Raw genomic sequence first — 26,761 nt, 5'->3', positions numbered from 1 at the left:
TCAGGACCTCTGGAAGAGCAGTCAGTGCTCTCAACTGCTGAGCCGTCTCTCCAGCCCTTAACCTATATTTTTTCATCTACGTTCTTCCATGTGCTCATTACCTTGCGTCCCTTTTGCCTACCCTACTTCCTTCACATCTGACTGGCAACTCCTGCCTAGCTGTTGGCCATTCAGCTCTTTATTAAACCAGTCACAGTGACACAGCCTCACACAGTATAAAGGAACATTCTACAACATTTCCCCATTTCCATCTAAATAAAAAGAAAAGTTTTAAGTATAGCATATGAAAACTATAAACAATAAGAATAATAATCAGGTAAGAATTTATAACATCCACTTCATTTGTATTTGGCAAATTGAGAGAAAATATTCCACTATGAATCCTATCTTGGTGAATCCAAAGTTTTGTACCTAATTTACCCTCTATCACAACTAAAGAAAACTATAACTGTCCAGTCTTCAACTCCATCAAAGACCCCAGAAGGATATAATACTACCTAGATCACAGGAAGTGCAGAGCAGACACCTTCCCAATCTAAGAAGTGACAGCAACATCTGATTGCTCGGATAATCACCAAAAGTTCCTCTACAATGTTTCCATGTTCATCTTTGGCCTACAGGCCTTTCTGTAAAGCAGGAATTGTGAAGGACTGTCCTGCCTGTCTTGGCAAAGTTCAGCAGTCGCCTTCTTTTGTGTCCCATTTGTCCAGGTTGGACTGCATACTGTCAGAAGTTGAGGCAAGGACAGTTTCTTACCCAAATGACGAGCTTTTGCCACAAAGAAAGCAAACTTCATATGGAGGGTGCTCATTATCCACTTTTTGAAGTAGATTAGTGCTACCAGGAGCAGACATGTCTTACTGTCACAAAAAGCCTTATATTATTATAACATTTTAAATGCTATATTCTGCAGGTCTTTGAAATGTTTGAAGATCACTTATCTAAAATATATCTCTGTATGACCTTGAAAACATACCTAACATGGCTATTAGCTTGATGGTTATAGATGACTAACATTCAACCTATATCTTTTTATTATCCTAAATAGTTTTTGAGAATAAAATTTTTATATTAAATTTTTAAATGATCTGGATAGGTATAATACCTTAAGCACAAATAGAAACATATATACAATATAACCAAATAATCTTAAATTTGTGTCAATATACAAAAATCTATACCAATGTAAAGTATTTGAGACTAGTAGTTGATTTTGAGTTTGAAAGTAGATTCAATAAACTACCCTGTGATCTTATTATTTCTATATCATACTCCCCCTTTTTTCCCTTCTAATTTCAGCTTTTTGTTTGTTTTTGTTTCTGGTTTTTTTTTTGTTTGTTTTTTTGTTTTTGTTTTTGTTTTTTTGAGACAGGGTTTCTCTGTGTAGCCTTGGCTGTCCTGGAACTAGCTCTTGTAGACCAGGTTGGCTTCAAACTCACAAAGATCCACCTGCCTCTGTTGCAGATTCCTCAGAGTTCCAGAGCAGATTCAAGGCTACTGACTGAGATGGTCCAGGATTTTCAGGGGGTCTCCCCTATCAAAGCTGATCTCTTATCAACCTTGAATGAATCCACAACCTTTCATTTTCTGTGGAAACAAAATTACAACCTCTTCTCCAATGCAACATATTATTTGACTTTTATTTTGAAGTTAAGACATTTTTTAAAAATATTTATTTATTATGTATACAATATTCTGTTTGTGTGTCTGCCTGCAGGCCAGAAGAGGGCACCAGACCCCATTACAGATGGTTGTGAGCCACCATGTATGTGGTTGCTGGGACTTGAACTCAGGACCTTTGGAAAAGCAGGCAATGCTCTTAACTGCTGAGCCATCTCTCCAGCCCCCAAGTTAAGATATTTTTTTAAATATTTATTTATTTATTATGTATACAATATTTTGTCTGTGTGTAAGCCTGAAGGCCAGAAGAGGGTGCCAGACCTCTTTACAGATGGTTGTGAGCCACCATGTGGTTGCTGGGAATTGAACTCAGGACCTTTGGAAGAGCAAGCAATGCTCTTAACCACTGAGCCATCACTCCAGCCCCAAGTTAAGATATTTTTAAAATATATAGGTTAGTTTAATTTAGCAGTTTCCATAATCCAATGTTTTTCACCAGCTATTGTTCATTCATCAGTAATCAAAAAATTTAGTCAACAAGACTAAATATAAGAGATCCAAAGCCGGGCGATGGTGGCGCACGCCTTTAATCCCAGAACTCGGGAGGCAGAGGCAGGCGGATCTCTGTGAGTTCGAGACCAGCCTGGTCTACAGAGCTAGTTCCAGGGTAGGCTCCAAAGCCACAGAGAAACCCTGTCTCGAAAAAGCAAAAAAAAAAAAAAAAAGAGAGAGAGATCCAGACTCTGTGTATTTCTCATTTTTACATGGCTTATCCTTTTTATATTATTTTATTCTCTATTTAAAGACTTCATCTTTAAATATTTATTTATGAACTATTTTTTCTATGACTGTCTCTATCCATTTTCTCTTCTTTTTTGAGCCTATGCACATTTTTAAACACACTGTAACCTGTGTGGAGGTTTTTCCATCTGGATCTGTCTTTACTGTGCATCTGCAGCATCCTCTGACTGCATGAGGCAAATCCTTGTTCGTTTTTTGTTTTTTTCAAGACAGGGTTTCTCTGTAGCTTTGGTGCCTGTCCTGGAACTAGCTCTTGTAGACCAGGCTGGCCTTAAACTCACAGAGATCCCTCTGCCTCTGCCTCTGGAGTGCTGGGATTAAAGGTGTGCGCCACCACCCGGCCTATAAGGCAAATCTTAAAGTGCTAAATCAGCCACCATGTGGCTCAGCTTAGTGCATGGCACCGGCAGCTGGCTCCATCCTGCAGTCACGTCTCTGTACGCCATCGAGAGTCCTGATCACCAGGAAGCTGCATTTGACTCCATGTCCCAAACTTCTTTTTAAAGTTCTCTCGGGCCTCATGTGGACATATGTGGCTGGACATTGGGTGCCATATATAAACAGATCTTTGGGGGGTGGGCTGCCAGCTCACAAATAACAACATGAAGACTTATTATTAATTATAAAAGCTCAGCCTTAGCTTAGGCTTGTGCCTAACTAGTTCTTATTACTTAAATTAACCCATATTTTTGTTTTGTTTTGTTTTGGTTTTGGTTTTTGGAGACAGGGTTTCTCTGTGGCTTTGGAGCCTGTCCTGGAACTAGCTCTGTAGACCAGGCTGGTCTCGAACTCACAGAGATCCACCTGCCTCTGCCTCCCGAGTGCTGGGATTAAAGGCGTGCGCCACCACCGCCCGGCCATTAACCCATATTTTTAAATCTAATTTTTCCATACACTTGTTACCTCATCTCCGTTTTGCCCATCCTGCTTCCCCCACATTTGGCTAGCGACTCCTCCTTTCTCTCTCCCAGATGTCTCTGTCCCTAGAAGTCCCACCTCTTTCTACCTAGTTAATGGCCGTTCAGCTCTTTATTAAGCCAGTCATGAGACACATCTTCACATAGTGTTCAGGAATATTCCACAACAAAGTAGGGACCTGTAAAATGTCTCCATGGTAAAGATACTTGCCACCAAGCCTGATAACATGGTCCCTGGATCCCACATGGTAGAAGGAGAGAGCCAACTAAATGTTGTCCTCTGACCTCCTGTGGTACCTGTGGGCGCGCGCGCACGCTCTAGCACACACACATACACACACAAAAAAATTTTTTTTAATATTTTGTTTTTATTTATTTATTTATTTATTTTTAAATATTTATTTATTTTTATTATGCATACAATATTCTGTCTGTGTGTATGTCTGCAGGCCAGAAGAGGGCACCATACCTCATTACAGATGGTTGTGAGCCACCATGTGGTTGCCGGAAATTGAACTCAGGACCTTTGGAAGAGCAGGCAATGCTCCTAACCACTGAGCCATCTCTCCAGCCCCCACACAAAAATTTTTGCTTGAGGCAGGGTCTCTCTGTGTAGCCCTGGTTGCTCTGTAACTCACTGTGTAGACCAGGCTGGCCTCAAAATCACAGAGATCCGCCTGCTTCTGCCTTCCAAGTGCTGGGATTAAAGTCGTGCACCGCTGCTGCCCCACTACCACCTGGCAAATTTTGTTTTGTTTTGTTTTGTTTGAGACAGGGTTTCTCCCATTTACTGCCTTGACTATACTGGAACTCACTTTGTAAACCAGGCTGATGTTGATTGCCTTTGGGTGGGCTACTCAGTCTAGGGTTAGTAACCCACCCGGCAGTTCAGTTATTCCAGGGTCATGGAGAGGCACTACCTGGAAGATATGAGCTAGGAAAGAGGAAGGAGGCTAAGCGAGGGTTCTTGTCAAAGCCTCAGTTTATTAGAGACGGGTACAACTTTTATAGGGTAAAGAGTTGGGGGGTGGGCACAGGGGCCTGGGCTCTTGCTGCGTGCTTCACGTTGGTCACTTGGTCCGAGTTGGTCACGTAGGCAGGAGGTTATCTTCGGTCAAGTCACTGTAGGCCAAGAAGTCACGAGTTGACACACCTAGATCTTTAGATAGTTTGGAATGTGGGATGGGTTCCGCTAACAGATAGCTCTCCATAAACAGCCAATTTGGGTGTGGGGTAGGCTCTGTCAATAGAACGATTCCTAACACAATTATGGGTGTGGGGTTCTCTGCAGACTCCCCAGGGTTATGGTTCCTGTAATGATTTTAGGAGGAAATTGGCTCCTGACAGGCTGACCTTGAACTCACAGAGATTAGACTGCCTCTGCGCCCCAAGCCTTGGGATTAAAGGTGTGCACCACCACTGCCAGGCAATTTTTTTAAGGAAAAGAAAAAGGCTATTCCTGCATACCATTTTCTAATACTTTGGGCAAGAGACAGCTCGTTTCTTGGGGATTCTCTTTTGTAATGAACCCAAATAAATAATCTGTGGCTCCAGGGCTGCTAGAGGGGGGTCAGGTAGGCACAAATGTACCTTATAGTCACACAGGGAAGTGTGAGGTTCCTGCTGCCCTGTTGTTCTCTTGTCCCTACATCCCAGCTCTGGGCAGGACTCCTTAGCTGAGGCTGTTGGAGGGGATGAGACATTCAGCCCAAGAAGGCGGATTTTGCTAGAAGGTTCTAGATGGCCTGGGTGCAGCTGAGCTGGGAGTCTTGGCTGATCCTGGGTGCTGTCCTGGCAGGGTTACCCACCGCTGACAAAGATCCTGGCAAGTTTCTTTGGCAAGCTGCTGGGACAGGAGCTGGACCCACTCAAGAACGTGCTGGTAACAGTGGGTGCCTATGGGGCCTTGTTCACAGCCTTCCAGGCCTTGGTGGACGAAGGAGATGAGGTGAGAGGTGAAACCTAATGGGGAGGGCTGACGCTAGCCCAGGACAGTGCTGACCCCAGCTAATCTGACTGTTGAACCAGGTCATCATCATCGAACCTGCCTTTGATTGTTATGAACCCATGACTCTCATGGCTGGAGGTCGGCCTGTGTTTGTGTCCCTGAAGTCGGTAAGGGATTCTTGGTGGTTATGGATTGGTCAAGGCTGGTAAGCAATGCTGGGTGGTTATGGATGAAGATAGGAGATGGGCTAGATCCTGAGACATGGGAGAAGGGAAGGGAGTCTTCAGAGATGAGAGGGTGTGGAGGTAGAGCCCAGAGCAGAAAGGAGAGAGATGGAGGCAGATATATCGGGACAGGCGCTGCTGTCAGGAAAGCAGCTCCTGCTGCCTCTCCCCTTCCTCTTGCAGAGCCCTGCTGCTAAGGGACAATTGGAATCCAGCAATGACTGGCAACTGGATCCCACAGAACTGGCCAGCAAGTTCACACCTCGTACCAAGGCCCTGGTCCTCAACACACCCAACAACCCTCTGGGAAAGGTACCAGGGGTCCATCCAGAGACCTCCTCAAGCTGAGTTTCCCTCCTTGTGTGAAGTGGGAGGGCTGTATGCCTTGAACTCTGAGGACCCAACTCTCCCAGAGGTGTGAAGGCCTAGGTGCGTGGGCTGAGCACCTCACCACTTCCTGGTGGCTTTGGAACAGTGTCTTTACCTCCCTGTCCAGGGGGATCCAGAGATAACCGATCCCACAGGGCCAGTATTGCCGAGCTGGTCAAAGGGATGATCCAGAGAAGCCCCAGGACCTGGTCTGGTCTTGCACTCTACCTCTAGGCAGGCTCTGCACTTGGGGATGGTCCCAGTTGCACACCTGTGACCTTCGCTCCCACAGGTGTTCTCTAAGAAGGAGCTGGAGCTGGTGGCTGACCTGTGCCAGCAGCACAATGTCCTGTGTATCTCTGACGAGGTCTACCAGTGGCTGGTCTATGATGGGCACCAGCATGTCAGCATCGGTGAGCGGGGCCTGCCACAGCTTCCCCTGGACACCTGAGCAGGGCTTGAGCCCAATGGGAGCAGCCTAGGCCTGGTGATGAGGACCCAGGGCTGTGCACCTGTGCACTGCTGTGACCATGGGCAAGGACGTCCCCTCCTGAGGTCTGGGGAATGCAGTAGCATCTGCTTCCTGAGGCTCTCAGGAGCAGGCGATGGAATGGTTCCATCAGCAGCTTAGAGGGTACCAGTCCTCAGTTAAAATGCTGTGCTTGTCCCTGGGGCCCCCCATACCTTCCCCATTTCAGCATTTGCTCTTCTTGGCCTCGGGCAGCCAGCCTCCCTGGCATGTGGGAACGGACCCTGACCATCGGCAGCGCAGGCAAAAGCTTCAGTGCCACCGGCTGGAAGGTAAGTGTGGTCCCTAGGCAGAGGGCAGCAGCGGGAGGATTAAGAAAGGCTCCTCTGACGAGGCCCTCACTGACTGTGTCCCGTCCAGGTGGGCTGGGTCATGGGTCCAGATCAGATCCTGAAGCACCTGCGGACTGTGCACCAGAACTCTATCTTCCACTGTCCCACCCAGGCCCAGGTGAGAAGGGTATGAAAACCTGTGGTGGGGAAGGCGACAGGGACCGATGGCAGCTGACCTGGCCTCTCATCTGCCCTGTCCAGGCCGCAGTAGCCCAGTGCTTTGAACGGGAGCAGCAACACTTCGGACAACCCAGCAGTTACTTCTTGCAGCTCCCGCAGACCATGAAGCCAAACAGAGACCACATGATCCGCAGCCTGCAGTCAGTGGGCCTCAAGCCCTTGATCCCCCAGGGCAGCTACTTCCTCATTGCAGACATCTCGGACTTCAGTGAGTGGCACTGGCCATGTCACCCAGGATCTGGGGAGACACCAAAGTTGGCCGGGACTCAGCAGGACTTCTTCTGTTGCCCCAGAGAGCAAGATGCCCGACCTGCCTGGTGCTGAGGATGAGCCCTACGACAGACGCTTTGCCAAGTGGATGATCAAAAACAAGGTAGGCGGGGGCTCTTGTGGGGCCGGCAGGTGTTCGACCTTTGCGTGACTCCTGCTCCGGGGCTCAGTGCACAGTTTCACCTGCACAAGGCAGCCATGCTGGTTCCAGGAGCTCTTGCCCTTCTCTTAGCCTGGCTGTCTCTCCTATACCTGAGAATCCAGCCCATTTGCTCTTATCGCCTTGCTCAGACCACTGCGGCTCAAACTTAGCTCTTCCCCAGCTCTGCCTGGGCACGCTGCACAGTCTCTCCTCTATTCTTTCTCCCCGCACCCCGCACCCCGCACCCTGGGAGGAACCTAGTTTAATGCCCTGGGGACTCTCTCCTGGCCATTACATCAGGTGGAGGGGACACACTGAGCCCTTACTTCTTGTTCCCCCCCAAGCTGAGGTCTTGGGTCTCAAGACTATATGCAGACATGGCTTCCTCCTCCCCAGGGCCTGGTGGCAATCCCTGTCTCCATCTTCTTCAGTCAACCTCACCAGAAGGACTTTGACCACTACATCCGCTTCTGTTTTGTGAAGGTAAGAAAAGGCTGGGAGACCCTCGATGGGCCTGGCTAGCCACCGGGTAGGGCGAGAGAAGGCTCAGTGTGTGTCTTGCAGGATGAGGCCACACTCCAGGCAATGGACGAGAGGATACAGAAGTGGAAAAAGGAGCTCCAGCCCTGAGGTTCCCCAGCTGGGCCCTGTCTCAGGGATGCCCTGGAGGGCCCCGCTCTGTGACTGGACATACTCCCAGGAAAGAGGCCATTGACTTGGGGGTTTCGGCAATCTTTTCTCACAGTATCTGGACTGCTGTCTTGGATTGGGTCATGTTCTACTCCCCTGTAGGTTATTTTAGGGTCGTAGTTGTTTCTGGCCTCCCTGCCTGGGACAGTAAAGGATGGAGTATCAGGTTGGAGCCCCAGCCTTAACTTAGCCCCGCCCAGTTCTCATGTGACCTCAAGATATTGCTTCGGGCTTGATTGTTTTTGTTCCTAATAAAGTTGTTAAGTTATTAGAGCCCTCAAGGCAGCCTCTCTCTTCCTCTGGACTGCCTGCTAAACCGTTTGGAAGGGACCCCAGAGAACCTCAGACCCCCACCTTCCCTATGAAGAGAGAGACAGGAGAGTGTGTCTGTGTGAACACTGGGAACCAGGAACTCATCTGAAGTCGCAGGGCTTGTACATGGCAACACAGACTTCCCAGACCCAGGCTCTCTGCTATGCTCCTCACCCTTGGAGGGTGCACGCTGAAGACTGGCTTAAGGTGTTTGTGTGTATGGATGGGGATGGGGCCTTGGAGACATCCTCACAGGGATTCAAGAACTGCCTGGTGTGTGCACAGAGGTAGGAGGGGCATCTGAGAGCAGCCCCACTGGTTTAGGCTTCCCTGCAACTCCAGCAGCCTGCTGAGGAGGCAGAGTGGGGGAGCCATCATGACCAGTGAGCGCTTGGCCAAAAGTGGACATGAGGTTTGATTTTGGTCAGGGGTTTTAGATAGGCCTGAAACTCCATTTGTAGACCAAGCTGCTTCAAGCTTGTCAACCTCCTGCCTCTGCTTCCAGAATACTGAGATTATGGCACATTCCACACCTGGCATAGAAGTGGGATTTGATCCCCAGTTGGATGTCTCACTAAAGCTGCTGTAGTCTTAAAGGCCCCCAGAAGGCCATGCTAGGAGCCTGGTCATTGGTAGAGCAACCTCAGGAGTTTCACTCACAGCTTTTCTTGAACCTAGAGAAATGATGGGGACATAAGGTTTAAGACGAAAAAATGTTTTCTCCTGAAACAGAATTCCTAAAACATGAAGTTTTGTGATACATAGGGGTGGTTTTGGCTAATCATAAGTGCTCCTTTGGACCTAGGGTCAGCATAAGAGCTTCGAGGTCACCCCCTCCCCTCTTCTGTCCTCAGGGAATGGGGTGGGACTGGATTTTCAGCTCAATCACAAGGCCAATGATATTTTTCTTCTTGGAAGTTGCCAGGAGAGGTCAGTGTCACACTGTAGCCAAGGTTGGCTTCGAACTCATGGCAATCCTTCTGTTTCTGCCTCCTGAGTATTAGGATTTTAAACCTGAGCCATCAGTCCTGGCTTGATTTTGTGTTTTATTTTTTTGGCAGTGCTAAGGACTTGAACTCATGGCTTTGCCCACGCTATCCCACTGAGCTACATCTCCAGCCATAGCCAGTGATTGAATCAGATGTGCATAGGTAATAAACCTGTCAAAAGACACATTTAAAGGGTTTAATTGGCTTTTATCTGCAGTTCTAGAATCAGATATAAGGGAGGAGGAGTTTGATGGGCCAGAGACATCTCAGTGGTTAAGAGCACTTGCTGCTCTAACAGAGGACGTGGGGGTCAGTTCCCAGCACCCACATATAGCAGATCACAACCACTGTAATTCCAGCTCCGAGGGACCCAGCGCTGTCTTCTGGGCTCTGTGAGCATTGCATATACATGATTCTGGGGCTCACACCAGGGTCTCACACATGCTAGGCAATCATTAACTCTGAGCTGAGTCCCAGCCAAGAGTCGTCATTGGAACATGCTTGGTGTCAGAGAAAACATACGGTGTCTCCCTTTCAAGCCACACAATACTGCTGCTGATGCAGAGGGAGGATTGTGAACCAAATTCAACCTCAAGGGCTCAGGCTTGAAGCAGCTCTGCTACACCACATGGCAGGATGATAAAGTCTTGCATAGGGTAAACTCAGAATCCTTCATTTCAAACACCGCAACCAAGGCCAGGCAGGATGGCATGTGTTGTGAGTTCAAGGCCAACTCTGATACTCGAGACTGTCTCAAAAACAGAAATCCAGTGTCGCGGCCACCCTTGACCCATAAGGAATGACGCGACCACTGAAGCTCTTCTCACTGCAGTTTATTCCAGGACTTTATTCACTTTCTCTATCTCTTCCCCTCTCTCCCCAGGCAAACCTCTCCCAGCCCTTAAGTAGGCATGGGCTGCCAATCCCGGATTGCCAGGTGGGCACTGCCCATAGGCCCACACATATGCAAGCAGCTGATGATCATTGCGTGATCATAGCATAGGTCAGGCCTTAGCCATCTCAGGAGTTGGTTATACATCTCCATCAGGTATGACACCACGCAGCTCACTACAGTTCCCCCTTTTGTTTTGTAAAGCCACAGGTAAGAGTAAAGGTCTGATCTCTGTTAAAAATGGAACATGTACTAGTGTTTGTCCAGGTGTCATCCACTCAGAGAACACTAGACCTGTCCGGTGCCTTTTTTACAGAGGTGGGAGCTAGACACCAACCCACATGCAATCAGACGTGCTCTTCTTGAGGTTGATGTATGCTTACCTCAAGTGCAGTGTGCAAGCCTCGCATCCTGTGCTCGCTTACATCTCTAGTCAAACTTGGGGAGTCTGTCCTGTTTCAATGGCCGTGAAGGCCTGAATGATCATAACTGCATTATGATGCTGTGAAACCCTTATGTGACAAATGCACCATAGGCATACCAGGGAGGCAAGCACCATTAAGCTTGCCAGGGCTCTTATTCCCGCCCGTTCCCTCAGATGATCCATGGCTATGATGATCCAGGAGGTTAATCCTTCTGCCAGGCTGGTATCCATGCGTGTGGAATCTGCAGTCACAATCGCCACTCGCAGCTTTTCCAGTTGTTGTTCGAATTCACCAGACCAATTACCTAAAAGATATCTAGACAATTCTTTAGACAGATTAGCTGCATGAGTAAATTTTTCATATTGAATGCTGGTCACACACACAGCCCCAGATACTTCCATTCACAGCCAAGCTGAGCCAATTGCCACAGCTGCAGCTGTGCTTGTGGCAGCAGCAAGGGCAGTCAGAACTGGTAGCAGAGGGGCCAGCACAGAGGAGAGGAAGGGGAGGCAATCTTGCTTTCCCCTCCCTGGCTTTCCTCTGCCTGCTCCTGTCATTAGGAGTGGCTTTGCCATGACCCCAGGAGCAGTCAGAAACCACTGTTCCTTCAGCAGTCCCCTAAATAACATACCCCAGCTGCCATACCCCCGTGGCACATTCATTCTTGTCAGCTGAGTGCATGGAAGACACCTTCTCCCTCGTGCACCTCTTTGGCTTCCCTAGCAGCTCAGCTGATCCTGCTTCTGCTCTGAAAGGGCCCCGCTTAAACCAAGTTTTAGGGAATTTGGGCATTGTCAATCTGTCTGGCTACTTCCTGCTGAGAGGGGACATTGCATTCTTACGGGTTTTTACTGCAATTTACTGCCATTTTCTAGCCGAGCTCGGACGTGGGTCGCGGCAGCAGGGGGAGAGGCGAGACTCCACTTCCCCACCGAGCTGTAAGGTGGAGGCGTGGTGGGGCAGAGCGGCCGCCCCCCCACACCTGGGTCCAGGCCGGTTGCCCTGGGCTGGGACAGAGGTGTAGGCCAACAGATCTTATTGCGTGCTGTGCTTCTATGCCCTGAGGCAGGTCCCGGGTGTTTGCAGCTTCACAGACCATCAGTGCTGCTTGGCCTAGCCGCCTGGAGCTCCTTGGCCTTGGAGCTGCAGCTGCTTACACTCCTCTGCAAACTCAAGAGGTCTCAGTAATTAAAACCACATGAATATAACTCCCTTCCTTAGCATACCTTGTTCAATGGCAAAATTCAGATCTCTACCAGGCTTATCCCAGGATGACACATTAAGATTGCAAACCAAGAAGCAATTGTGTCACATTTAGCCAAAAACCTCTCCAATGCGCTCCGTAACAGCTCCTTAAGAGCCAGAAAAATCAGGTGTGATGTTGAAGCGCCCATTCTAAAATCCTATTCTTCCTTTTATTTTCATTTTAAACTGTCCACTTTGGTCGTGGCTATACTTTCCCGCTCTACCTTTTCTACAGGTGAGAGCATAAAACCTGCATTTATTGCGATTCCTCAATCTTACCTTGAGGATTATCCAGTGCACCCCCTGACTGCAGCAAGTTCTGGGCTCCACGGAGAGAGGTTTGGAGGTTCCCCGTACGGGCCACCACTTGTCGTGGCCACCCTCGACCCACAAGGAATGACGCGACCACCAGAGCTCTTCTCACTGCAGTTTATTCCAGGACTTTATTCACTTTCACTCTCTCTTCCCCTGTCTCCCCGGGCAAACCTCTCCCAGCCCTTAAGTAGGCATGGGCTGCCAATCCCGGATTGCCAGGTGGGCACTGCCCATAGGCCCACACATATGCAAGCAGCTGATGATCATTGCGTGATCATAGCATAGGTCAGGCCTTAGCCATCTCAGGAATTGATTATACATCTCCATCAGGTGTGACACCACGCAGCTCGCTACAATCCAAGGCTGAAGAGATGACTCAGCAGTTAAGAGCACTGGCTGCTCTTCCAGAGGTCCTGAGTTCAATTCCCAGCAACCACATGGTGGTTCGCAACTACCTATAATGCGATCTGGTGCCCTCTTCTGGCCTGCAGGCAGAACACTGTATACATAATAAATAAACCTTAAAAAAAATCTAGCGGGGCAGTGGTAGTACACATCTTTAATCTCAGCACTCCAGGGAGGCTGAGGCAGGAGGATCTTGAGTCAAGTGGCCTGTGTGAGAAACAGAGTGAGCCTCTGAGTTACCCCGCTCCCCACTTCAAAAAAGTGATCTAAGCCGGGCGATGGTGGCACACGCCTTTAATCCCAGCACTCGGGAGGCAGAGGCAGGTGGATCTGTGAGTTCGAGACCTGCCTGGTCTACAGAGCTAGTTCCAGGACAGGCTCCAAAGCCACAGAGAAACCCTGTCTCGAAAAAAAAAAAAAAAGTGATCTAGGAGCTGGAGAGATAGCTCAGTGGTTAAGAGGTCCTTCCAGAGGACCTGGGTTCAGTTCCCAGTAGACACAAGGTTACACACAACCTCCTGTAACTTCAGTCCCACGGGATCCAAGGATCTCTTCTGGCCTCCTCAGACACCAGGTAAGCTTGTGGTACACAGACATACATCCTGACAAAACACTTATAAGAACAAAATAAGTGACATCAAATCCCAGAGCGCATGGCGCTGCACACCTTCAATTTCAGTACTTGGGAGGATGAGGCAGGAGGACGGACACTATCTCACCAAACAAAACCAAAGCAAGCAAAACAGACAAAAAGGAAATAAAAGTCAAAAGAGAATGCTGTTTGGTTGATCATGTGTCAGTATCTTCTGACTGTAAAGAGAATGCTGTTTGGTTGATCATGTGTCAGTATCTTCTGACTGTAAAGAGAATGCTGTTTGGTTGATCGTGTGTCAGTATCTTCTGACTGTAAAGAGAATGCTGTTTGGTTGATCGTGTGTCAGTATCTTCTGACTGTAACTGTGACTAAGTACCAGATCATGTGACAAGCTCTGCGTGGTAGCACACGATTTTACTCTCTCAGTCCCTGGGAGGCAGAGACAGAAGGATCTCTGATTAGAAGCCAGCCTGGTCTACAGAGTGAGTTCCAGGACAACCGGGGCTACACAGAGAAACCCTGTCTTTTTTTTTTTTTTTTTTTAAATATTTATTTATTTATTATGTATACAATATTCTTTCTGCATTGTGCCTGAAGGCCAGAAGAGGGCACCAGACCTCATTACAGATGGTTGTGAGCCACCATGTGGTTGCTGGGAATTGAACTCAGGACCTTTGGAAGAGCAGGCAATGCTCTTAACCTCTGAGCCATCTCTCCAGCCCAGAAACCCTGTCTTGAAAAACAAAAACAAAACAAAAAGTTAATTCAAAACTACCAGGCAGAAAAGCTTTTTGGGGAACCGCTTTCATTATTATCTTCCAATTTTTTCCTCCTTAAACTTAAAATACTGCTTTAAAGGGGACAGGGAATGTTGCTCAGTGGTAGAGGGCTTATATGCTGGAGACCTTGGATTTGATCCCCAAGACTGTCAAAAATTAATCACTCAGGAGGTTGATGGAAGGTGATCTTGAATTTGGAGTCAGTCCAGGCTACATAGTAAAACCCTATCTCAATTTTTTTCTTTCAGTTTGAAGACCCCCACACAAACTTAAAAATTAAAAGTCATAAAGAATAAAGTTTGTGCCGGGTTGAGAATGTAGGTCACAGGTTGATTTAGCAGGAGTCAGGCCCTCAGTTGGAGTCCCAGGAAAATGAATGAATGTTATAAACACAAAGAAGTGCAAATGAACTAATTGTAGAACTGGATTAAACTTCTCCTAATTTCCAGTAGGGTCTCCTTACATACAACATGGAAGCTGAATGTCATCCTGTTACTGACTGGGAGGGCCCTAAGTGATCACACTGCTGGAAACCCATCTGTCCTGGAGAGGCACCAGCACTGCGGCCTGCCCGCGTCCCTGCTCCACAAGTGTCCGCGCTCCATCTCCCAATGACTCCCAGGCCGCGCGCTCACGCGCCTCGGGCCCTTCGATTGGGCAGCTCCGCGGAGGTGTGGCCGGAAGAGGCGGGGCTGATTGGGAAGCGCGTGGTGTTCCCGAAACATGGCGGAACACCCGAGGAAGCGTCCGTGTGGGCCAGTAAGTGCCAGCAAGTGGGGTTCCGGGCGAGGCCGGGGCGCCGCGGCGTGGTCTGGGGGCTCCCTCCTCGCCGCTCGCCCGGAGCCTGAGCTTGTTAGCAGGGCGGCGGTGCTCACGCTGCCGAGCCCTTTCCTGACTTGCTTCTGATTTCTAGAGCAACGTTGTGGCCCGACCGCTCCTCCCTTGCCTCAGTTTCTTCTTTTGCCCTATGGGAATTTATTCCTGAACTTCCCGGTTGGTTACTGTGCCGAGGCTAACCCCAGGCTCTGAGCACAGCGAATCCCTGTGCTCCTGCCTGGGTTGGGGAATTCAGATGACTGGAGCCCGGCAACGATGCTCCCCGCCGATGTGTGACCGTTTAGGCTCTCATTCTCCCTCCTGCTCTTCCAGGGCGAACACGGCCAAAGGGTTGAATGGAGAAAATGGAAGCAGCAGAGTAAGTAAGGGCTGAGCCCTCTCTTTCCCCAGCCCACCTAATGCCCTGCAGGCTGAGCCCAGGCTGCTTCAGTGAGCGGGAAATCTCATTATGGGGCCCTCTTCCCCCATCGATTCTTCTCCAGAGAAGGAGGAGAAAAAGAAGTGGAAGGACCTCAAAATGATGAAAAAACTGGAGCGGCAGCGGGCTCAGGAGGAACAGGCTAAGCGCCAGGAGGAGGAGGAGGCTGCTGCCCAAAGTAGCGACCAGGGTAAGCGCTGGATCCTGGGGCCGACCCTCACACCTAACCTGACGCCCTCTCTCGCTCCTCTATCCTCTGTCCCTCTCTCCTTTGCTTTCTCCTCCTCTTTCTCTCTTCCCCTTCATTTTTCTCCCTCCCTCTCTTTCCCTTTTTTTCCCCCTTTAAGTGAGGGGCTAAAGATTAAAGCCAGAGCCTTTATTCATAGTAGGCGAGCATTCACTGGCCAGCCTACCCTTGGCTCAGACCTCCTGAGCACGTTCTGAGTGCTTTGGTTACATTTTTAATTTAATTTCATAATGGAAATATTTATCTTCCCATTGTATCTAATACATGCTGAAAATGGTCCAGAAAACTAAGAAAAAGAAAAACTGGGGGCTGGAGAACTGGCTCAGTGGTTAAGAGCATTGGCAGCTCTTCCCAGCACCCACTTGGCAGCTCCCAACTGTCTGTAAGTCCAGTTTCAGGGCATCTGATGGCAAGGCACATAAAATAAAGTTAAATAAATTAAAAAAAAAGAAAGAAAGACAAACTGAGCAGGCTGTGGCTGTGGTTTGTTCTGACATTATGACTAGTGGTGCGGCCGGACAGAGTGTGCGGTGTAACAGCCGGGAATCCTGGGTTAGTACATTCCCCTATCTTTATTCCCCCAACAGACTATTTTTTTCTGGTTGTTGTGATACACATAGCTATAATCTCAATGCCTGGGCCTCTGAGGCAGGAGAATAGAGATTTAAGGGCTAGTCCAGGGCAAGTAGTAGCCACTGTCTAAAACAAAACCAAAAGTATCCTCTTTCACTGGTGGGTGTGTGGGAGTAGTAACATTGTACCCTTGTGGAGCTCAGCTGCTGGCCTCGGTGGTGGTGAGAAGTCCTCTGTTCAAGGACTCTGGAAGTGATCTGTGTGTCACCTCGTTCAGATAAAGAAACCGGGAGGAACAGAATATGGAGGCTCATCTACAGCAAGGCAACCTAGCTCATATCTCAGCTCCCCACCGCCTAGTCCTGGCAGGCAGAACACTTAGCCGACTTTCCTGGGTGACAGAGCACACTCAGGTAAATGAAGGGCAGTGATTTCAGGAGCTTTCCGCTGGTCTTCACGCCACAGATGCTCCTGCCCTTCAGTTGGTGAAGTTAACCCCTGAGCCATCTCTCAGCCCCGAGACTTCTTATTAATTATGAAAGCTCAGCCTTCTCTGTGAGTTCGAGGCCAGCCTGGTCTACAAAGGGAGTTCCAGGACAGGCTCCAAAGCTATAGAGAAACCCTGTCTCGAAAAACCAAAGAAAGGGCTGGAGAGATGGCTCAGAGGTTAAGAGCATTGTCTGCTCTTCCAAAGGTCCTGAATTCAATTCCCAGCAACCACATGGTGGCTCACAACCATCTGTAATGAGGTCTGGTGCCCTCTTCTGGCCTTCAGGCATACACACAGAATATTGTATACATAATAAATAAATATTTAAAAAAAAAGAAAAATAAAAACCAAAAAAAAAAAAAAGCTCAGCCTTAGCTTAGACTTGTCCCTAACTAGCTATTATAACTTAAATTAACCTGCTTCTGTTGTTAATCCACGTTCTTCCACGTGGCATTTTTATCTCTCCTCCATTCTGGATATCCGACTTGGTCTGTGGCCCACCTAGCCTCTCCTGCCCAACTATTGGCCAGTCAGCTTTTTTTTTTTTTTTGGTTTTTCGAGACAGGGTTTCTCTGTGGCTTTGGAGCCTGTCCTAGAACTAGCTCTGTAGACCAGGCTGGTCTCGAACTCACAGAGATCCACCTGCCTCTGCCTCCCGAGTGCTGGGATTAAAGGCGTGCGCCACCACCGCCCGGCCAGTCAGCTCTTTTTAAAACCAATCAGAAGGCGCCTTGGCAAAAACACATCTTCACAGTGTACAAAAAGATTAGCCTACAACAAGTCGGTGATTTATACATGTTGTGTATACATGTGCACAAATATGTGTATATATTTGTTTCCAGTCGGGGTTGATGGAATCCATAGGTGTGGAACCTACGGGTAGAGAACAGACTTGATACTTCCTGGAGCTTATATCAGATGCTTTTTATATTTTTGCTGTCTTTTAAAGATTTATTCATTTTACATATATGGGTGTTTTGTCTGCATGTACTTCTTTTTTTTCTTTTTTTTTTTAATATTTATTTATTATGTATACAATATTCTGTCTGTGTGTATGCCTGCAGGCCAGAAGAGGGCACCAGACCCCATTACAGATGGTTTTGAGCCACCATGTGGTTGCTGGGAATTGAACTCAGGACCTTTGGAAGAGCAGGCAATGCTCTTAACCTCTGAGCCATCTCTCCAGCCCTGCATGTACTTCTGAAAACAAGAGGGTGTCAGATCCCATGGGACCGTAGTTACAGACAGTTGTGTTGGGAATCGATCTTAGGGCCTGTGTGAGAACAGCCAGATTTTAATGGGTCTCATCTACATCTGATAGCTGGTAAATGAGGTATCTCAGAGCTGAGCCAGGATCTGGGCGTAGGCCAGTGCTGCTGACCACTGCTTGACCTTGCTCTCCGGGCTGCCTTACTCTGAGAAGCCTTGGAGACTTTGGTCCAATTCTTCCTGAAGAGACTGAAACTCCTCGCATTTAGACAGTTCTCTTACTCTGAGCCATGTCAGGCTGACCAGGTGCACCCCTTGCCCCTGCTAGGACGGCCTTACACTCTGAGTGTGGCCCTGCCAGGCTCCATCCTGGACAACGCCCAGTCACCTGAGCTTCGCACCTACCTGGCTGGCCAGATTGCCAGAGCCTGCACCATCTTCTGTGTGGATGAGATTGTGGTGTTCGATGAAGAGGGCCAAGATACCAAGTGAGTCTTCACAGGGAGGGGGGAGAGACGTGGAGGGGAAGGCCAACATACCAAGTGAGAGTCTTTACTGGGAGGGGAGGGGAGGGGAGGGCCGCTAGGCTTGGCTGTGACTTTGTCCTATCCCTTGTCACCTGCCTGGCTCTTTCAAAGTACCCACACTATAATCCTTATTTTGTGGAGGCAAGGATGCTCACACTGGGTGGGAGAAGCTCTCAGAGACAAGGATGCTCACACTGGGTGGGAGGAGCTCTCAGAGGCAAGGACACTCACACTGGGTGGGAGGAGCTCTCAGGCAAGGATGCTCACACTGGGTGGGAGGAGCTCTCAGAGACAAGGACACTCACACTGGGTGGAAGGAGCTTTCAGAGGCAAAGATGCTCACACTGGGTGGGAGGAGTTCTCAGAGGCAAGGATGCCCACACTGGGTGGGAGGAGCTCTCAGAGACAAGGACGCTCACACTGGGTGGAAGGAGCTCTCAGAGGCAAAGATGCTCACACTGGGTGGGAGGAGCTCTCAGAGGCAAGGACACTCACACTGGGTGGGAGGAGCTCTCAGGCAAGGATGCTCACACTGGGTGGGAGGAGCTCTCAGAGACAAGGACACTCACACTGGGTGGGAGGAGCTCTCAGAGACAAGGACACTCACACTGGGTGGAAGGAGCTTTCAGAGGCAAAGATGCTCACACTGGGTGGGAGGAGTTCTCAGAGGCAAGGATGCCCACACTGGGTGGGAGGAGCTCTCAGAGACAAGGACGCTCACACTGGGTGGAAGGAGCTCTCAGAGGCAAAGATGCTCACACTGGGTGGGAGGAGCTCTCAGAGGCAAGGACACTCACACTGGGTGGGAGGAGCTCTCAGGCAAGGATGCTCACACTGGGTGGGAGGAGCTCTCAGAGACAAGGACACTCACACTGGGTGGGAGGAGCTTTCAGAGGCAAGGATGCTCACACTGGGTGGGAGGAGTTCTCAGAGGCAAGGATACTCACACTGGGTGGGAGGAGCTCTCAGAGACAAGGACGCTCACACTGGGTGGAAGGAGCTCTCAGAGGCAAGGATGCTCAACACTGGGTGGGAGGAGCTCTCAGAGACAAGGATCCCACACTGGGTGGGAGGAGCTCTCAGAGGCAAGGACACTCACACTGGGTGGAAGGAGCTTTCAGAGGCAAGGATGCTCACACTGGGTGGGAGGAACTCTCAGAGGCAAGGATGCTCACACTGGGTGGGAGGAGCTCTCAGGCAAGGATGCTCACACTGGGTGGGAGGAGCTCTCAGAGGCAAGGATGCTCACACTGAGTGGGAGGAGTTCTCAGAGGCAAGGATGCTCACACTGGGTGGGAGGAGTTCTCAGAGGCAAGGATGCTCACACTGGGTGGGAGGAGCTCTCAGAGGCAAGGATGCTCACACTGGGTGGGAGGAGTTCTCAGGTGCAGCTGCAGTTGCATCTTTTTTCTCCTGTGGTGCTGGAGATTGAACTCTGGGATTTACGCATGTTCTATCACTGAAGCTGTTTATCATTCAGCTCTAAGACCCCGTTTTGTGCCTGTTTAATATTTATTTATGGTGCTTGTGTACACACACTGGTGTGGTTGTGGAGATCAAATGACAATTTAGGCCAGGCGGTGGTGGTGCACGCCTTTAATCCCAGCACTGGGGAGGCAGAGGCAGGCGGATCTCTGAGTTGGAGGACAGGCTGGTCTATACAGAAAGACCATAAGGAAGACAGCTTGTGGAGTCAGGTCGTCAGTTCTTTCCTCATGGGGGTTCTGGACATGGAACTTAAGTTTTCAGGGTTGGGAGCAAGAGCCCTCAACTGGATATGCCACCTCTCCAGCCCAGCACTTGCATCCTAAGCCCTGTCTTTATCTTTCCAGGACTGTGGAAGGGGAATTCAGGGGAGTTGGCAAGAAGGGGCAGGCATGTGTACAGCTGGCCCGCATCCTGCAGTACCTGGAGTGTCCACAGTAAGTGTGAGGTGAGGGTGGTGTTCCCTTGGATGTAGTGGGGAAGCAGCTCCCCAGGGAGGGCCTGACAACTACGTTCTTCCCCAGGTATCTGAGAAAGGCGTTCTTCCCCAAACACCAGGATCTGCAGTTCGCAGGTATGGCTGGTGTGCCTGGCTCATCCCTAGGCACTGAGAGTGGGGCCTGGACCTGACATCATCCCCCTCCCGTTCCCTGCTCAGGAATCCTCAACCCCTTGGACAGCCCTCACCACATGCGGCAGGACGAGGAATCGGAGTTCCGAGAAGGCGTTGTGGTGGACCGGCCCACCAAGGCGGGCCACGGCTCTCTGGTTAATTGTGGGATGAAAAAGGTAGGAATGGAGGTGGGCTGTGTACACCTTAAGGACACCTGCTAGCTGTGGAGGACAGGCAGGGACATAAGAATAGGGAGACCTGGGCTCTAGCCTGCCGTGAAACACCAGTTATTGCTAACTGGACCAGAGAAGTACCCAAAGCAGGGCTCGAGAGATGAACCCAGAGAAGCTGGAGCACTGGCTCACCAGTTAAGAGCACTGGCTGTTCCTGCAGAGGACCCTGGTTCAGGTCCCAGCACCCACATGGTGGCTCACAAACCAACTGTTCCAGGGGCTCTGGTGCCCTCTTCTGGCCTCCATGGGCCCCAGGCATGAACATGATACCCAAACAAACATGCAGGCGAAATACCCATGAAATAGAAATGATAGAGAGAAGCCAGGATCAAACCCAGTGTTGTCTGGGCAGTTTGTTTATTATTTACTTTTGTTGCGGAGATCTAATTGTGCTCTGTAATTGAAGTACATTCTCAGCTTTGCTGGTTTGGGGGTTAGGTTATTCTTTAAATTTTTCCCTTTTTTTAATTATTTATTTATTTATTAATGTATACAATATTCTGTCTGTGTGTATGCCTGCAGGCCAGAAGAGGGCACCAGACCCCATTACAGATGGTTGTGAGCCACCATGTGGTTGCTGGGAATTGAACTCAGGACCTTTGGAAGAGCAGGCAATGCTTTTAACCTCTGAGCCATCTCTCCAGCCCCCTAAATTTTTCCTTTTTATGTGGGTGTGAATGTGTGGGTAAGCATGCACGTGCCAAGGAGGAACTGAGGGGCGTAACCTCCATTCATCGGGCCTGGGATGGTTTATAGTCTGCTGTTCCACAGATGGGGAAACTGAGGCTCACAGGAGTTAACTGCCCTCAGACTCCTACAGCTCATAAGTGGCAAAGCCACCACGTGGAGGAAACTGCGACTTCATCTCTTTGTAGACTCCATGTCCTAGCCCCAGGCTTCTCTTTCTGACCAGTGCCCTGTGATAATTATTCTGCATGAACGGTCCCTCTTAGCAGGCCCCACTCAGTGCCAGAAGCAGGGTGGTAGGTTGGCCTGGCACCAGATTCCTCCACTGGGTCTCTGAGAACATTGGCCCCTTTGAGGTGTAGCACTCATTTCCTCTAGCTTCTCTGCAGGAGGTGAAGATTGACAAGAAACTGGAGCCCGGACTTCGGGTGACCGTGCGACTGAACCAAAAGCAGCTCCCGGGTATCTGGAAGCTTCTTCAGCCCTTACAGTTGCCTGGCTCAGAGCCTCCTCCTGCCTCCCTGTCTCCTTGGTGTTCATAGCCTGTTCTGTTCCTCAGAATGCAAGACATACAAGGGAATAGTCGTGTCTTCACAGGACCCCCGCACCAAAGCCGGTCTCTACTGGGGCTACACCGTCCGCCTGGCCTCCTGTCTCAGTAAGGACAGAAGCTCCTTCCCTGAATGTCCCTCTGTACTAGGTGGTATGTTTAGGTGGTGCCATCTCTGGTCTCATCTCCGGTGAATGCTAAGAACACCTGAGAGCAGGATGTGATTGGTTCCCAGCCCCCATCCCAGCACCAGGAGGCCTACACAGGAATATCAGTGTAAACCTGAGGCCAGCTCAGGAGACAGCAAGACCTTGTTTCAAACACCAGACCAAGAAAGCCCTCTGAAGCAAGTGTGAGGCTGCTGAACATTGTCTAGGGTTTGGGAGCTCTTCCTGCCCACCCTGTGCTCCCCAGCCAGGCTTCAACTCCACCATTCCCTGCCCTCAGTTTCCCAAGAGCAGTAGAGGACCTCCTTTACCGAGCTCTCTCCACCTGCCCCTGTGATGTGCTAGACACACAGCCAAGAGCAGGACCCCACTGAGCTGGCCCCACCCCCAGGTGCTGTGTTTGCTGAGGCTCCCTTCCAGGATGGGTATGATTTGACCATTGGGACATCAGAACGTGGCTCTAACGTAGCCTCTGCCCAGCTGCCTAGCTTCAGGTGCGTGCTGCTTAGGGCAGGGACTGGGCCCTACTGTACATGTGGTGGGGACCTGAAGCTCTGGGGACTGTATCCTGTGGAGCCTTGAAGTCAGTGACTCCCTTTCTCTGGTACCAGGCATGCTCTTGTGGTGTTCGGGGGCCTCCAAGGGCTGGAAGCTGGAGTGGATGCTGACCCCAACCTGGAAGTGTCTGAACCCAGTGTCCTCTTCGACTTTTATGTCAACACATGCCCCAGCCAGGGCAGCCGTACTATCCGCACTGAGGTGAGCCACAGCCACAGATACCCAGTTTTCCTGGTAACCCACTGTAGGGGTCTTTTCTGAAGATTTATTTATGTGTTTTATATATGGATGTTTTGTCTGTGTGTATTTCTGCACATCAGAAGAGGGCATCAGATCACATGAGACTACAGGTATAGACAGTTGTGAGCCACCATATGGTTGCTGGGAATTAAACTCAGGACGTCTGGAAAAGTAGCCAGTGCTCTTAACCACTGAGCCATCTCCCCAGCTTCAGCCTAAATACCTTTTCTGAAGATGGGGCCCTTACACAGCAAACTATTGGCAGGGACAAGATACAAGAGCCATAGGGTTGCAAAGTCCTGGGCCTGCAGTAGTCTTAGGTTCCCAGTTTACCTGCCTGTGCCCATTCAGGGCCTCGGCTTCCTTGGTGGTATCTTAGGTCCCTCCGGATGTCAACATTTCTGTTCTGAGGAAAAATGTCCCCACAAGACCAGAGCATCCGTGGGATTTGTGCCGCCGTCCCTGAGGCCAGCATGGACTGCTGTCCCTATGGGTTACTATGGGGGAGGGGCAGCGGCTGTTTCTCCACCAGTCTCGGGTGGTGACTGCAGGTTGACAACCCCTCTGCCTGTTCCCGAAGCCCCGCCCATCCTCTTATCCTTCCTGGGTCTTGGGCAGCTGGCTGTGAAGACAAGGAAGAGCTAGACAGCCAACTTCTTTCCTTCCAGGAAGCCATACTCATCTCCCTGGCTGCCCTGCAACCTGGTCTCACCCAGGCAGGTTCCCAGACCACCTGACAGCTTTGTGGATCCAGGATGTAGAAGCAGCAGAAAATGGAGGATCACCAGGAACAAACATGGTCAAGACGTGTCTACAAAAATAACCACCTTTAATATGAGCCAGTCCAGTCTCCCTCACTTGCTGCCAGCAGTGATGGCCTTGAGGTTCCCAGCTCGCGCCAAGATATTGGGCACGAAGAGCAGTCCCGAAGCCCGCTCAATGCTCTCGATGGGCACCAGGAAACGCTCCAAAGGGATGGTCTCGTCCACAGGGGCATTGGGCATCACATAGGAACGCAGCTCAATCTGCCCGCTGGTGGCCTCCAGGATGAGCACCTTGAAGAAGTGTGTGGGCACTGCCACGTGGTTCTTCCCAATAACCTGGTACTTTACATAGGACTTCCCATCAGCCTCTGTCCTGTGGAAAGACACAAGGCCACCCCTTTCAGGAAGCCCTCCCTGACTTCCAACAAGAAATTTATGTGCCATGCCTGGTCGTCTCTTTGGGTCTAGGAACTCCGTAAGGTGGGGACCAATGCTTAATCCTGCGCTTTTCTGGTGGGGACCAATGCTTAATCCTACGCTTTTCTGCCCATTGCTGCTTCAGACAGAATGGGTGGCAATAAATGCTGCTAGAGGAATGAGCTCTCTAGGTCCTGAATCACCCATGCGAACATGTGACTACTACCTGTCCCCATAGGCAGGACACCAAGCAAGCGAGGTGTGAGGGCTGTGACAGTGGCATAGTCCCAGGGCAGGGCCTGGGACTCAGCAGCTGCCTTGCCCAGCCTGTGCCGATCACAGGGGTTTCTCATGTTCTGGCAGGACTGACATAGGAAAGCAAAGGTGAGAGCCTGGTACAGCGTGGGTTAGAGAGGCGCCATGGTGTCAAAAGATGGTGTCAAAGGCAGATTTGGGGCCTAGCAACTGTGGGCACAGGACCATTCTAGGCCACCCAAAGGTCTCTGGCTACCATGAAACAGAAAGCCCGGGGGCAGAGAGTAAGTGGGAGGCCCTGTCAGCCACAGGCTTACCTGGGCAGGAAAAGAGGCCCCGTGCAGACATAGACGTTTTGGTAAGTGCGAGTCAAGCTGCGGCTGTACTTCTCCAGGTTGTTCCAGGCATTCTGGTTGAGGTGCGGCACCTGATGGAAGCAGCAAGGCTCAGGACCATACCTGGGACCTTCTTCTTTTAGGAATGCCCTGGGTCCTAAGGAGGTGGCCAAGCAAGTGGAAGACAGAGGCTCATAGGGGTCGCTCCTTGAGGCTCTGTGATTTCAGAGGTTGAGTGTCATGGAGCTGACCACCACTAGCCACACCATCCTTTCCTACGCTAAAGAACCAGACGGAGGATTAATCCTTTAGCGATCCCCTAGGCCCCTTGAGCCTGCCAGGCCTCAGAACAAGTGTGGGGTGTGGGGTCGGCCCTATGCCCCATGCCCGTCCATCCTGGTTCACACATCAAGATCCTACTGGGAGCAGGTGCAGTGTTAACAATGTGCTCAGAGTGATGGGACTGATGCCAACAGCTCAACTTCGTGCAAGCTGTTTTCCTGGCAGCTGCTGCAGGCCAGATGGTACGGAGTAGGCAACCTCCTGGGTTCCCTCGGGAAGTACACCGGGTATCTTACTGACTGGCATTGCTGCAGCCAGTTTCCCACAGAAGGCTGGAGAGAGGGATGCTCCCAGTAAGTACTTCGTGTAAACTCAAACCCCGTCTAGGGCTCTTCCCTCCCGCAAAGGTGCATGCATAAAGTCAGAATTAGGCGTTGAAGTCAGGCAGGTGACCAGGGACCACGTCTACCTGCGGGGCCACGTTGCTCAGGTAGAAGGTGTCGTTCATCGCCCGCTGGCTCCAGCGATGGTTGGCGGCGGCGGCCAAGTGACCGCGGTCAAAGCCGCTGCCGCGGTAGTCCGCGTTGGTGGCACGGTGGTACGCATGCACAGAGTCGTCCTCTCGGAAGTCGCAGGCGCTGCGGTCGCCGTCGCCGCGGAGCCGCTCGGGCCGCAGCTGCTCTAACACCCACAGTGCACCGCGCGTGCGCGGGTCGTAGCTCAGCACGTAGGACTCGCGGCTCCGGAGCTGCGCCACGCCGGGCAGCCCGTACTTGGCCAGCTCCCCGGTGCCGCCCGCCGGCCCTCCCGGCAGCGCGGGCAGATCGGCCGCGACCACGGGCAACACTGGCACCCGGCTCAGCAGCCCGGGCGCCCCCCCCGCCCGACGCCGCCAGTGCTCTGCCGCGGCGCCCAGTCCCGCGCCTAGCGCCAGGGTCAGGCCAACCCGCAGTGCACGCATGGCCTCCAGGAGGGCGAGCGCGGTAGAGGCACTAGGGGAAGGAGCCTAGGACCGGACCCGCCCGTGCGAGTGTCCTCCAAGTCTTTCCCCTGCCCTTTGAGACACGGCCTGGGCGGGACATGACACCGCCGTACCCACTTGCCATTGGTCGCTGCCAAGTCTGGCTCCGCCTCGCCCCGTGAGCCTCCGGAAACCTGGCCTCCTGCAAGGCCTGTAGCGCCGCCCTAGGGGCCGCGAATTTAACCTTTACACAGGCCTGGGAAATAGAGTTGCTTGAACAGGACAGAAGCCCAGGTCTGTCAGACACCTCCTGTCCACCCATAATTGAGTCACCAAATGAGCCAAAGACTACTCTAGATTGGCTGGCAAAAGGACGCAAGTGCAGGCTGTAGCTGCTGACAGCAGCCCGGGGCTGAAGCTTACTAGTAAGGCTATAGAAAGAGGCTTGAAAAGCCTACGCTAGAGTCATGGGTCATTCGTTCCAACCTTTCTTTCCTTTTTTTTTCCCCTTAAGACAGGGTTTCTCTGTGTAGCCCTGGCTGTCTTGGAATGTAAGACTTTAAGACAATTCTGAAGCCATTTCTGACAGTTCTGAATCCTCTCAGCCTCCATGCCTTAGTGCTTCCCCTCCTCCCCTGGGAATCAAGGACCTAACAGCTACACTCGCACTTACTCAGTTCCTGAACAATTACCCATATATGTATGTTTTGATTCGGTCCCCTGGGGAATGGGGTCAAAATGACCTCTTACTTCATCTGATCTGGCAACAGCTCTCCAGCCAATTATTGGTAATAGTCCTTTTCAATAAGCCAATCACAACTCCCCCTTGCTTCTGTGGCCTTCTCCTTTAAAAGTAGACTATGTCAGCTATTCGAGGTCTCTCGGCTTCCCAAATGCTGAGGGACCCCGTCATGATAGAATTAATAAAATCCTC

The 26,761-nt window shown here is 50.7% G+C and overlaps 3 protein-coding genes across 6 annotated transcripts in view; 2 read left to right on the top strand and 1 right to left on the bottom strand.

The window, feature by feature from the left end:
* Kyat1 (kynurenine aminotransferase 1) overlaps positions 1–8,303 on the top strand; it is a 30,964-nt gene extending 22,661 nt beyond the window's left edge. For 3 of the 4 annotated variants that reach the window (XM_041674220.1, XM_041674223.1, XM_041674224.1), the window contains 10 exons: positions 5,137–5,286; positions 5,367–5,453; positions 5,694–5,822; positions 6,172–6,292; positions 6,604–6,680; positions 6,769–6,858; positions 6,942–7,128; positions 7,214–7,293; positions 7,729–7,815; positions 7,897–8,303. In XM_041674220.1, coding sequence (XP_041530154.1) covers positions 5,137–5,286; positions 5,367–5,453; positions 5,694–5,822; positions 6,172–6,292; positions 6,604–6,680; positions 6,769–6,858; positions 6,942–7,128; positions 7,214–7,293; positions 7,729–7,815; positions 7,897–7,962 — 1,074 coding nt within the window. In that variant the 3' untranslated portion in view covers positions 7,963–8,303. The remainder of the gene's footprint in view (positions 1–5,136; positions 5,287–5,366; positions 5,454–5,693; positions 5,823–6,171; positions 6,293–6,603; positions 6,681–6,768; positions 6,859–6,941; positions 7,129–7,213; positions 7,294–7,728; positions 7,816–7,896) is intronic. The other variant, XM_041674222.1, reaches the window with a different exon arrangement.
* Positions 8,304–14,675: 6,372 nt separating this feature from the next.
* On the top strand, positions 14,676–23,691 carry Spout1 (SPOUT domain containing methyltransferase 1). The gene is made up of 12 exons (XM_041675268.1): positions 14,676–14,738; positions 15,129–15,174; positions 15,299–15,424; positions 18,082–18,241; positions 20,113–20,202; positions 20,290–20,339; positions 20,424–20,554; positions 21,688–21,760; positions 21,858–21,956; positions 22,407–22,509; positions 22,627–22,774; positions 23,482–23,691. The coding sequence occupies exons 1-12, from the start codon at positions 14,703–14,705 to the stop codon at positions 23,548–23,550; spliced, it is 1,131 nt and encodes a 376-aa protein (XP_041531202.1). The 5' UTR covers positions 14,676–14,702; the 3' UTR covers positions 23,551–23,691.
* Positions 23,626–25,950, bottom strand: Endog (endonuclease G). The gene is made up of 3 exons (XM_041675269.1): positions 25,336–25,950; positions 24,567–24,676; positions 23,626–23,950 (listed from the first exon to the last, which is right to left on the bottom strand). Exons 1-3 carry the CDS (start codon positions 25,825–25,827, stop codon positions 23,668–23,670), a joined length of 885 nt encoding a protein of 294 aa, XP_041531203.1. The 5' UTR covers positions 25,828–25,950; the 3' UTR covers positions 23,626–23,667.
* Positions 25,951–26,761: the final 811 nt, after the last annotated feature.

This window comes from Microtus oregoni, unplaced genomic scaffold (assembly GCF_018167655.1).
Source record: "Microtus oregoni isolate MIOR12 unplaced genomic scaffold, Mior012 000025F_ref0000491, whole genome shotgun sequence".
Classification (NCBI taxonomy): Eukaryota; Metazoa; Chordata; class Mammalia; order Rodentia; family Cricetidae; genus Microtus; species Microtus oregoni.
This window is presented reverse-complemented; position numbering and strand designations above follow the sequence as displayed.

Coding starts and splice junctions, on each gene's coding strand:
- Spout1 (XM_041675268.1), top strand. CDS start 14,703: ATGGCGGAACACCCGAGGAAGCGTCCGTGTGGGCCA. Junction 20,555..21,687: donor TTAATTGTGGGATGAAAAAG/GTAGGAATGGAG, acceptor GCTTCTCTGCAG/GAGGTGAAGATTGACAAGAA. Junction 21,957..22,406: donor CCGCCTGGCCTCCTGTCTCA/GTAAGGACAGAA, acceptor CCCCACCCCCAG/GTGCTGTGTTTGCTGAGGCT.
- Endog (XM_041675269.1), bottom strand. CDS start 25,827: ATGCGTGCACTGCGGGTTGGCCTGACCCTGGCGCTAGGCGCGGGACTG. Junction 24,677..25,335: donor TGAGCAACGTGGCCCCGCAG/GTAGACGTGGTC, acceptor TGCTTCCATCAG/GTGCCGCACCTCAACCAGAA. Junction 23,951..24,566: donor GGGCCTCTTTTCCTGCCCAG/GTAAGCCTGTGG, acceptor GTCTTTCCACAG/GACAGAGGCTGATGGGAAGT.